At 38.9% G+C, this 12,411-nt stretch overlaps 1 protein-coding gene across 2 annotated transcripts in view; it reads left to right on the plus strand.

Moving 5' to 3' along the window:
• The window catches only part of LOC115253496 (8-oxo-dGDP phosphatase NUDT18), a 39,024-nt gene that overhangs the window by 24,282 nt on the left and 2,331 nt on the right, over positions 1-12,411 (plus strand). For both annotated transcript variants that reach the window (XM_062855855.1, XM_062855856.1), the window contains exon 2: positions 4,178-5,952. In XM_062855855.1, the coding sequence (XP_062711839.1) occupies positions 4,934-5,944 (1,011 nt within the window). In that variant the 5' untranslated portion in view covers positions 4,178-4,933 and the 3' untranslated portion in view covers positions 5,945-5,952. The remainder of the gene's footprint in view (positions 1-4,177; positions 5,953-12,411) is intronic.

Genomic DNA, 12,411 nt, shown 5'->3' on the forward strand with positions numbered 1-12,411 from the left:
ATCGCCCTGGAAGGTGTTATGCGACGAGCCGGGCTCAACAGCCGGGGTACGATCTTCACGAAATCCAGCCAATTTGTATGTTTTGCGGATGACATGGATATTATTGCTAGGACATTTGGAACGGTGGCAGAACAGTACACCCGCCTGAAACGTGAAGCAGCAAAGGTCGGACTGGTGGTGAATGCGGCTAAGACAAAGTACATGCTGGTAGGTGGGACTGAGCGAGACAGGACAAGCCTTGGCAGCAATGTTACGATAGACGGGGATACTTTCGAGGTGGTAGAAGAATTCGTCTACCTCGGTTCCTTGCTAACGGCTGACAATAACGTGAGCCGTGAAATACGAAGGCGCATCATCAGTGGAAGTCGTGCCTATTATGGGCTCCAGAAGAAACTGCGGTCAAAAAAGATTCACCCCCGCACCAAATGTACCATGTACAAGACGTTAATAAGACCGGTGGTTCTCTACGGGCACGAGACGTGGACGATGCTCGAGGAGGACATGCAAGCACTCGGAGTTTTCGAGCGACGGGTGCTAAGGACGATCTTCGGCGGCGTGCAGGAGAACGGTGTGTGGCGGAGAAGGATGAACCACGAGCTCGCTGCACTTTATGGCGAACCCAGCATCCAGAAGGTAGCCAAAGCCGGAAGGATACGGTGGGCAGGGCATGTTGCAAGAATGCCGGACAACAACCCTGCAAAGTTGGTGTTTGCTAACCATCCGGTTGGTACAAGAAGGCGTGGAGCGCAGAGAGCACGATGGGCGGACCAGGTGGAGCGTGATCTGGCGAGTGTTGGGCGTGACCGACGTTGGAGAGCTGCAGCTGCAAATCGAGTATTATGGCGGCAAATTGTTGATTCAGTATTATCATGAATTTGATGTTAACTAAATAAATGAAAAAATGACTTTTTCTATACGCAGATTTCCTACACAAGGATCGGGATAACTAAAGATTTTTTTCGTGGTGAATGGAAGACCATGTATTTTGTTTTAGACAAGTTCAAGGAGAGAAGATTGCCATTGAAATAATTCGTCAGACTCGCAAGGTCTGACTCAATGTCTTGTACAATAGACTGAATATTGAGGTGTGGATAAAACAAAGCCGTATCATCAGCAAAAAGCCTTGACACCCCGCGCAGCTTTAAGTTACTTAAATCGTTAATAAATATTAAGAACAATAAAGGACCGATGTTGCTTCCTTGAGGCACTCCAATGCTCATGTGGTGTAGACTACTGCGGCAGTCATTTATCGCTACAAATTGTTTGCGATCCGAAAGGTAACTCCTTATTAAATCATTTGCAATTCCTCTCACCCCGTACCTGTCCAATTTTTTCAATAAAATTTCGTGATTTATGGTATCAAACGCTTTTTTCAGGTCTATAAATAATCCACCAACTATGTTTTTCTTATCTATTTCAAAAATCAAATCATCAATAAGTTCAGTTATAGCATTGCCAGTTCCACAACCTTCTCGAAAACCATACTGATACCTATACAAGACGTTATTAGCACATAAGAAGTTTACAAGACGTACGGTTAACAGTTTCTCAAATATTTTATTGATTACGGAAAGAGTCGACATCGGTCTGTAATTAGAGGGATCAAAAGAGTCCCCTGATTTGAAAACTGGAGTGACTTTAGCTATTTTCATAATATTTGGATAGGACCCAGTTAATAACATTCTATTGAACAGCTCAGCAATTATACCGGAGAACGGGCCTACGTTTGCTTTTACCAGATCAGCTGAAATGTTGTCATGCCCTCTGCTTTTCTGTGTATCAAGTTGGCTTATAAGAATGCTAACTTCATTTATACTAGCAGGTCTCAGGAAAATAGAGCTACTAACACCCTTTACAGGTTTCAAAAAGTCAAAGGCGTTTTTTGGAATTTTTTGTGCTAGATTATTACCGATGCTAGAAAAAAAGCAATTAAACATTTCAGCAACATCTTGATCTGATTCAAGAATGTTCGCACCATTTCGTAATTTTAATTTCTCATTGGCTTTAGTACGACCAAAAATTTCATTCAGTTTTTTCCATACATTAGAGTGACTAGAACTTTTGAGTATATTTTCGTAGTATTGCTTTTTGCATCGCTTCTTAGCAGATTTAACTTTTTTTGAGACATGCTCCAACATTTCAGTTATATGTTCATCTGTAGGGTTACTTTTTTGTTTGTTCAGATAATTATTTTTAATTTGTATTAATCGCCAAAGACTGTATGTCATCCATGGACAATGTTCTCCTTTCAGTCTAACAGTTTTAGTGAACTTTCTAGTACAGTCATGTAACAATTTGTTATAAGTTTCAATAATGTTATTTAGGGCAACTTCCACATCATCAACTGCAGGAAAATTATTTAAAAATACAGATAATTCGTTTTGTAATTTGACTCGATCAACAATAGACATTTTCAATTCATGCTGCCTCTTCTCATCACTTAAAAAGAGAGATGAAATTACAGGGATATGGTCACTCATGTCACTAAAAATAGTGTGGTTTTTTAATCTTGCAGCTACATCCATAGGGCAAATGAAATGATCTAAAATGTTTTGACTAGTGGGACGTGTGGAGAAAGTATTCGTGCATACTGAACCATACGATTGTAGTAAGTTTTTATATTTAATAACAACATTATTGTTTTGCAGATTTATTGGAACATTGAAACAGTTGGTGGCAGTATAGTTGCCACTGCCTTATAAAGGGTTGAGTATAATTTATTTAGTTCCGATAGGTATTATATCAAACGATGCATTCCTACAAATATGTTTATTGTTCATTTGGCTCACACTTTGACAGTTCTCGCTGCTCGAGTGGCTTACAATGACCGCCTCCGTATATCTCTATATGTAGGATTTCTAGGATGAACATGGTGGCATAGGCTAAAGAAGGACTTGCAATGATTTATTCAAAGTGGAAATGGGCAATAATGCGACTGCATCAAGATTATATCAGTATAATCTTAATTTGATTCTATAATTGACCATTTCCACATTAAATTTGCATTAAGTTTGCCTTTAAAGCAATGATTGCTCTAAATACACCGTATATCTGCATGCAAGCAATAAGGCTTCAGCACCGTGGTTACTTGGGTAATATCCATCAGCTTCGGCAACCATGTAGACCAGCTCGAGATTTCAAACTCAAAGTGATATAACCAAAGATAAAACTAATCATTGGGATCAGTTTTGAAAATTTCATTTCGTCATATCCAAATTCAAACACCTCTCTCTCTTCTTGGCGTAACGTCCTCATTGGGACAAAGCCTGCTTCTCAGCTTAGTGTTCTATGAGCACTTCCACAGTTATTAACTGAGATCTTCCTCTGCCAATGACCATTTTGCATGTGTATATCGTGTGACAGGCACGAAAATACTCTATGCCCAAGGAAGTCAAGGAAATTTCCTTTACGAAAAGATCCTGGACCGACCGGAAATCGAACTCGTCACCCTCAGCATGGTCATGCTGAATACCCGTGCGTTTACCGCCTCGGCTATATGGGCCTTTTTCAAACACCTACAGCTCATTTTAGAAGCTGAACCTCCAAGCTGTGGGTGATTGGATTTAGATATGACGAAATGAATTTTTTAGCACTGGTTGGAATACCTCTTAGCAAACAAGGGAAACAAAACACAACGATGTGTAATTTCTGTCACGAACTTATTCGTTAGCTTTTTCAAATAGCGTATGAATTTGAAGAGATTTATTGAGCTTCTTTGTTTTTTTTGGGTCAATAAGTAATGTCGCGTCATGTGACAAATAGATAGTTTCCCAAACTAATTTACTCCACTTCGGTTTCACTGACTGACTCAACAACACACCTTTTTTTCTTTAATTAGCCCACTTATTCATTTTGCTCTCGTTGTCTAGCGTATGCCAGTGAAGAAAGGAAGCGCCTTTGGGTTGAATTTATTCACAGACAAACAGACGTAACACTGGAAAAGATGTCGTAATTTTTTTTTCCAATGATCGTATTTTGAGCACATCACAAAAGGCGCAGATTAATTACAATTTATGGTGTTTGCATGTGATGTGATCGATTTTGTTTTTTTAGAGCACTACCTCTGATTTCTGTGATCCATCTATGTAGTCGACTTGAGAAACCAATGGTACATCACGATATTAATTTTCTCTTCTGTATTTCCTTTTGTTTCATTTCTTCCTCGCCGAAAAAACAGACCAGAGCACACTTTATAACAACAAGTGAGGCCGCCGCCCAGCAAAGTGATCGGAAAAGAACCGTTAGCGAGCGCCACGCAGCTTCCACCGACCCACGGCGAGCTCTGTCGCGCCTGCTGAGCCTCATCATCGAGCCCAGCAAGCTCAGGGTTAGGATCCGCTCCAGGGAGAACACGGTGGTAAAATGTAGAAAATTGGTGAAGAGACACTGCTTAGAGCTTTTCGACCGTGACTTCAATATATGGGCCGACTGTGCGCAAGAAAAGGTGAATGAATCGCACCTGAAGAGCTTTTCTCTCTGCCGGCGGTGTGCACACGACGCGAAACATGATTCAAAGAAGAAATACCTCCAAAACAGAGCTCACTGTGTATACCTGCGGGCCTTTTTTGGGGTGACGACGATCGACGACTACGACGAGGTGGGCCATTGAGCCGCGGAGAGACTCGTGGAGTTCACGATCGATCCACAACTTGTTTTGCTCGCGTACATTCCTCGCGGTGCGGTGGGCTATACGCGATCGCGTAGTCGCGCGGTTTCAGTCTCGTTCGGAAATTCCATCGATCAACAGCAGTTGTTTGTGGCTGCGCCTCTGAAGACAAAGCTTTCTCGAATTCCTCTTATCGGTTACGCGAGGGCAAGAGCGTGAGAGCAGATCGGGTCGCGTCACGCGCGGGTGTTTTCGACCACGGATATGATCGTTTGTAGAGTGGATTTCTGTTGAATTGGAATCAGGTGCGATTTAAAGGAGATTAGAATGGAGAATAACTTGATTCGAGTGTTGGAGGGACAGTACCTGGACGAGTTGACCAGTGAATTGTGTGACTTTTCGTTGGAAGAACAGAATGCGGCTACGGAGGCGCAAGGCGTCAAGCCTCTGGCTTCATCGGATTACGTGCCAATCGTGGGCAAAAGTGTGACCTACGTGGTAGCTTGTGTGATTGTTAACGACAAAAATGAAGTGTTGATGATGCAGGAGGCGAAAGAGTCGTGTGCAGGAAAGTGGTACCTTCCAGCGGGTCGTATGGAGCCCGGTGAAACGATTATGGAAGCTGGTATGCGAGAAGTTCTGGAAGAAACTGGACTCAAAGTGGATGTCACAACGCTTCTTGCAGTGGAATCGGCTGGTGGCACGTGGTTCAGATTCGTCTTAACGGGTCGGGTGTCAGGTGGAGAGCTCAAAACCCCGTCTCAAGCGGATCAGGAATCCATTCAAGCCAAGTGGGTTGGCAATCTCGACGAACTGAATCTCCGCGCCAACGACATACTGCCAATCATAGATCTGGCGCGAAACCACAAACGACGAATTCCCAAAGACCCCAACTGGCACAAGGATATCCTTCCGGCGCGGAAAGCGCACTACAAAAACTACCTCCGGGTAGTAGTGGCCATCAAGAACAAATCTACCAACCAAGTCTTCATTCTGCTCAGCGAAAAGACCGCCTATCACTTTCCCACGGTGGAGATCCATCCCGGGCGCAGCATCCACTCGACCCTCAAAAAATTCATGATCGAACTCTTCGGAGCGGACCTGCCTCAACACCGACCGCACGGAGTCCTCAGCGTGGAACATCACACCACTCGATCGCAACCCAACCCCACGGACGGCGTCTGCTTGACGCTGTTGGTCATTTGCAGGCCCTCGATCGAAAGTGTGTCCCTCATCGGAAAGTGTATCTGGCACGAGCTGAACAAGGAACTCAGCGCCCGGCTGGCGATGACCGTAGCGGCGAAAAATTCCACACTTTTGATGCACGTCGTACGATAGTGGAATAGGTAATTGGGGGAGTTCGATGCGATGTAGGCGACGAACGTCAAGTGCTATTTACAGTGGGCAAAAACGGATGCAAAATCGATTACTTTCAGAAGCCAACACTTTGAATACAGTTTCAGTTTTATTGACAGTTAATTCGTTTGGTTTAATCTAAAGCTATATTTAAAAAAAAAACAATTGAAACTTCAATGTGATTTGGGGATGAAGCCTTGACAAAAGCACAACAAAATTTTAGAATACTTTGCTTTCATTTAAAATAATTAGAATTGTTCATGAAATATACTGAAAGTTTTAGCCTAAAACACATAAATCAAACAAAACGTAAAGGTCTGATTTCAGCGTTTATGGAAAATGTAACTGAACCACTTAATACACAAGCTAATCAAAAAATTCAGATCAAAGCAGATTCAAGGCCAAATTCATAGAAAGGTTCTGATAAAACACATTTTCAGAGATCACAAACGAAGTATGCAATACCTACATTTCGCCTGCAGTGAACCATAAATTCAAAATAGAATTCATCTGAAGTCTTTCCAGAAATTAGGGAATGTTGAGGAATGACTATGTCAAGAATTCTATCAGAAAAGTATAAAAAATTATATCAGTGTTATGATTTTTTTCATACATTTTTTGCATGAAAAAAATGTTTTTTTTTGAAAATATCGTCAGCGTTCAAAAACATTTTTTAATATTCTGATCGTTCAAGGACACCACAAGGTCCTCTAATAACGGTTTTCTTTTGTGTTTGTGCTTTTATTTGAGCCGTTATACTGTAATCATAGTCACGCCAAACCTCTTTAAAGAAAACACGTTTGACAGAAAATGTTATAACTTTGGTAATTAATACTAGTTTTTTTTTTAAGCTAATTTTACACATTAAATATTGTACTATGTATGACGTAAAACGAGAATTTGATAAAAATGTTTTTTTTAACTGTATTAACGAGATTTTTAGCCCTAGGCTGTGGGATTCGATCCCAGGTCCTCGGCGTGGTAGTTAAATGTTCTACCCATCATACCAAGTCCGCTGCACAAAAATATGGTTACATACTTTTACAACTAACTAAAAATCTGCCCAGAATGCTCTAATTTGTCTGATTTTGTTCGAAATATCGAGGTATATCATTAATATGACTGTGTTGGCAGCTGCAGGTCGACAAACGACAGAATATAATTAAGTCAGTCTGAATAGAAATAGAAACGTATTCGATAGATAATCATTCAGACATTATTCTGGTCTGATTCACAAACGTTGGCGTGGATCATCGCTTCGCCAAAGCTGATCTCATTCAGTAATGAAACATTGAATTTCCAAGAAATGTTGTTTTAAGTTCCACAAATGGCTTTATCAGATCATTTCCTTTCAATTATTTTCAAGAGTTTCTCCAGGATTTCATCAAGTTTTTCTAACAATTTTATCAGGTGCTTCTCAATGAAATTCTGTAAAGATTTAATCAAAGGTTGAAATTATATTTCATCACAGTTTTCTCCAGTGGTTTGAATGGGAAATTATCAGTTTCAGTCTCATCGGGTATTCCTCCATGAAGTTTTTCAATGATTTAAGGAAGAACCTCAAGGTGCTCTTTAAAAAATCTCAAGAAATTACTCCCAGCAGTGTTTCAGGATTGCCTTCAAGGTGTTTCTACATAAGCTTCTCCAAGAGTTTTCCCAGAAAGTCCTTAAGTTCTTCCACGAGCTCTTCAAGGGATCCCCCAGGAGTATCTTGAACGTTTCCTTCAGGAATTTTTCCATGAATTTCTCAAAGAGTTTCTCCGGGATTTTCCGAAACATTTCTAGGATTTCCCAATAAGCTTATTGAGACTACCTCATGAGCATGAGCATGAGCATTGGTGAGCATTGGTGACCGTACACTTCGTAGTTGCTACTCCGTGATTGACCAGAGCTAGCGGAATTGCACAGAGAACCATTAGATGTGGCTTGGGGTTAGCACAGCATCCTCAATGTTCCGAGAACTCAAGCTTTAATGGGTCAATAACGGCGCCGGCCACGTCCTTACGGTCAACCGGGGAAGGGAAGGAATGTTAGTTTGACAACCGTTGCTACTAGAGGTTGTATGTACTACTGGACCCTCCACAGTTGTCACGGGAAGGAGTTTTTGTTATTTGGGAATGATTGTCAGTCACATCACTCGGGATTCACTTTGGTAAGTGATGTGATCGATGTAACCATGAGCATACACAAAACACATACACAGAATTGTGTCACCTCACAGTTTGGAAGAACGGTGAGACCTTGAAAAATCTTTGTAGGAATCTAGAGGATTTCTTGCGAAACGAGAGAGATCTTGCGTCACCTCTCAATTAGGAGAACTGGTGAACCACAATACATGTAAAATGCTCGGAATAGTGAGACAAAATTATGTGCTGACACCAACAGTGACGGACCGCACAAACTAAGAAATACTTGGAGGCTTGTAAAATATTATAGGGAAGTTAAAAAAGTATGAATACCAAGAAATTGGGCCGACACAGTGACGAACTCTACTTAGTGCTAATAAGCAAATACACGAACGGTGGGTATCAAAAAAATATACGCAAACAGAAACATGACAAAAAGGGGAAAAAAAACAAACAACATATCCCTTTCGTGACGGAGCTCAAAAAAAGTGAAATTTCCATACAAATTGCTCAAATTTCGCTCTCTAGAACTCTCAGACATTTTAACATATCAACATTTTTTCATTGGCATTCGCTAAAACTACTCCTTGTTTTTCTATTCCTAGCTTTGTCCTCCTACATAGATCAAAAATTAAAAATTTGCGACAGATAAAACTTTTTCATGTTTTACAATTTTTGCTCACTTTTTGTTTAACTTGTTGTGGTCACTTTCACACACAACATAAACAAAAGTTTGTTTGCACACATGCAAGTATAAGTAATGGCTCAATTATCAAATCAATTTACATCAGGTAAACCAAAGACTAAACAGTTGAAAAAAATACACAAAACTGTTATTGCTCAACAGCACAATTGTGCTGGTTCGTCACGAAAGGGATATAATATCCTGTCAAACTGTTCAGAGGTAAACATTCAAGTTAGTTGCGGAAGAGTTAATTTACAAGATGCAATCCAAAAAAAAACAAGTCGGCCAAATTCATTTTTTCTTATTTCTTCAATTTTTCAAATTCGTTATAACTTGAGTATGGCTACACGTAGGAAAAAATATGCCTAAAATATTTTTTATACATAAAAAAAAACTAAAAAATGTTCATTTTTGATTGTTAAATAAAAATTGGAGAAAAAATAATTGGAAGGACTTCTTCGAAAATTTTAAGGCTGGAAGTCGCTGAATTTTACATGAATTAGTTCTTCTGTGTATGCTTATTTGTCATTCAGACTCTCATGGATTACAAATTATATAATCCAATAGATGCACCAAAGACTTTGAAAATGCATTTGGAAACGATGTACAGTTAAGTCACAAACAAACAGACGTAACACTTGCGAAATTTCCATCGACCACGCTTTTAACGATCATTTTAAATTTTCATAGTTGTGGCTTTCAAAACCAGAGGCGCCCGCATCGTTTTTCTATGCGTTTGACGTTTCACACTAGCGCCTTCTGTTGACGATATGGCACAACACAGTGATTCGTGCAACTTTTCCACTGGGCGATGGATTTCCATGAAAATCGTTCAAGGTGATACGTCTGTTTGCATGTGGTTGTCGTTCAATAGAGTTAATTTAGAGCACAGTTAGGCCCTAAAACAAGTCCTCCAAAAATCAATTATTTGTACGTTATTATTGTATCTCCAATCAGATACTAAGAGGTAATGAAGCTGACTCATGATTCATTATCAGATGTGTAGAAAGTTCAAGACATTCCCAATTATTTTGATTTGAAACAAAAAATCAGATCTAAGCCTCAAATGGTCAAGCATAGCAGATCTGAAGCCAGGGCTGACCAACGCACGATGAAAACGCATTTTTTTTAACCCTCTAATACCCAAATTTTTAATTTTGATCTAAATATCATTTTTCGTCATCTAAAATCGATTTAAACATGCTTTGGAAGATGATTTTTTTTAATTCTCGATTTCGTGAATTTCAGTTTTTGATTTTTCTAATTTTAATTTTAGAACATTCCCAAACTTTTATATTTTTCCTGGAAGCCTATTTGGGGCACGGATTTTTTTAGATTTTATGATTATTGTTGAAAATATATGTATTTTAAATTTTGTTCATGGAAAATAATTTTAGAGTGTATTCGATTCCCTTAAACTATTAAACTAGGATAGAATGATTTGGGAAAAAAATAAAATATGTTAATTATAGCGATTTAAAGCAAAATAAACAATGACTTCTGAAAGGTGACTAAAACATCAATTTTTCAATGATTTTAAAAAAATGTGAGTACGCTTCAAACTACTCCAAAAGTTATTTTGAGATATACAAAACAGTCCCAAATCTCAGCCAAAAATATAAAAAAAATGATTTTTCACGAAACAAAAATTACAAAAATACTCAAACTATTCCCCGTCTAAAGGCGGGATTGGGTATTAGAGGGTTAATACGTTTCGACATGCAACACAAATTTCTAAAATACCGCTCATAGCTAAAACATAAGTAGGGTGCCTGTACCAGTTATGGCACTACCTAAGGAAAACTACTTCTACAAAAACAAGAAGAAGACCGACGAATGTCGTCGATACGTCAAACGATAGATTTGTTCTCATAGGTACTTTAAGTTAATACACTGAAACCTCCATTTAAGTCGGTGCATGGCTGACCGAAAATAATTTTTACCGTGCAAGCAATAAATAAACTATACAGTTTTGTATTTTTTGACAAATCTTCTATGTCATGCGGAGTATTAAAAAATATAAAAGTCTTTAGTTTTGTCACTGCTTGTACGGTAAAAATTATTTTCGATCAGCCATGCACCGACTTAAATGGAGGTTTCAGTGTAACAGGAAAAATAGAAAATATGAGCCAAACCCACTTTTACTATGCCGTGTGCCAAGGGAGCGTCCATAAATTACGTCACGCAAAAATTGTCCATTTTCAAAACACCCCCCCCCCCCTCCTCCCTATGTCACACTTTTTGTATGAGACCTATGGAATTTTTATATGGGTCGTCACACTTTGCCGAACCCCCCCTCCAACCTCAAAGCGTGACGTAATTTATGGACGTTCCCCAATGATAGAAAACACAGTATCAGTTATGGACATATTTTTTAATTTCGGTTCCACTTCGTGCTATTTACATGCATTCCTTATGGGATTTGCCATAACTGGTACACTATGGCGAAATAGGGTGCAAGGAAACCGAAATTTTAAGGGAAATTATTTTTTTTATCATAATTTGAGAAAATGGGAAGTTTAATTAAGTGCTATCATCTTTTATGAACGTGATCTTTCGTTCACATATTTTTTCTTGTTGATTTGCATCGTTAAAGTTTGAAAATCAACTATGGCGAATTTGAGGTACTATAGCCATAATTGGTACACTGAGCCTACTGGTATTTTTAGAAAAGCTTTCCACGAACACTATTTTAGATTTTTATATGTTACGAGAGTTACTTAAAAATCTAGAACTTTCTTGGAGACATGAAGGATTATGACCAATGTTATAATTAGTCATCAACATTATCGCAGATTTCAGCAGAAGCAAAGTTCTCGAAATCTAGCAATTGATTTTGGAAGAAACTAAAGGATTCGGTAATTTTTTTTGAAATTTTGCAATTTATTTTTTAGCGTAATACATTAAATACCAAGCAACACGCATGTCATATAAGAGTTACGGCAGCGTAAGTTTAAGTTGTATAGAAGTTAATTTGACCTAACAACGTTAAAATTACGTCAAATTAACTTTTATACAACCACAACTTGCGCCGCCGTAGCTCTTATATGACATGTGTGTTACTTGGGATAACACATAATATGTAGCTTAAGGTGAAGGTCACCAACGTTCACTTTCCAAACAAAGCATTTTTGCTCGCATTTTCTCGAGTACATACCCGAAGATCCGGCTAGCGTGTTGATCTGAAAATGCTACTGAAAATGCGAATGAGCAAGCAACGAGTAGCGTTTCCAGATCATATCAATTGGCTTCTTTAGCATCGTTGAGATAATTCCATATTCTGAATCTGCATGCCAAACTGAGCCGAGATCCAAATTTTCATGAATTTTGGTGCCCGGGAACCTATTTAAAAATCAATTTGAAGTTTGTATGGGAAGGATTTGTCGAATCACCCCTCGTCATATTTTGCACTGGGCGGAGCTGTCAACCAGTTGCCCAGCTGTCAAAAGGTGATTTCGAAAAATCTCTTTGAAATTAATTTTAGGTATCAAAATTAAATTCTAAAAATCTAAAAAAAAAATCATAGTGGCTCAGAAAAAGTTAATAATTTAATATAATAATTCGTCAACTACATAAGTACATTTTTCATATTTTTTGAAGTGAATATAAAACCTCCAAAATTGCTGCATACGAAAATC

This window comes from Aedes albopictus, chromosome 3, assembly GCF_035046485.1.
Source record: "Aedes albopictus strain Foshan chromosome 3, AalbF5, whole genome shotgun sequence".
Taxonomy (NCBI): Eukaryota; Metazoa; Arthropoda; class Insecta; order Diptera; family Culicidae; genus Aedes; species Aedes albopictus.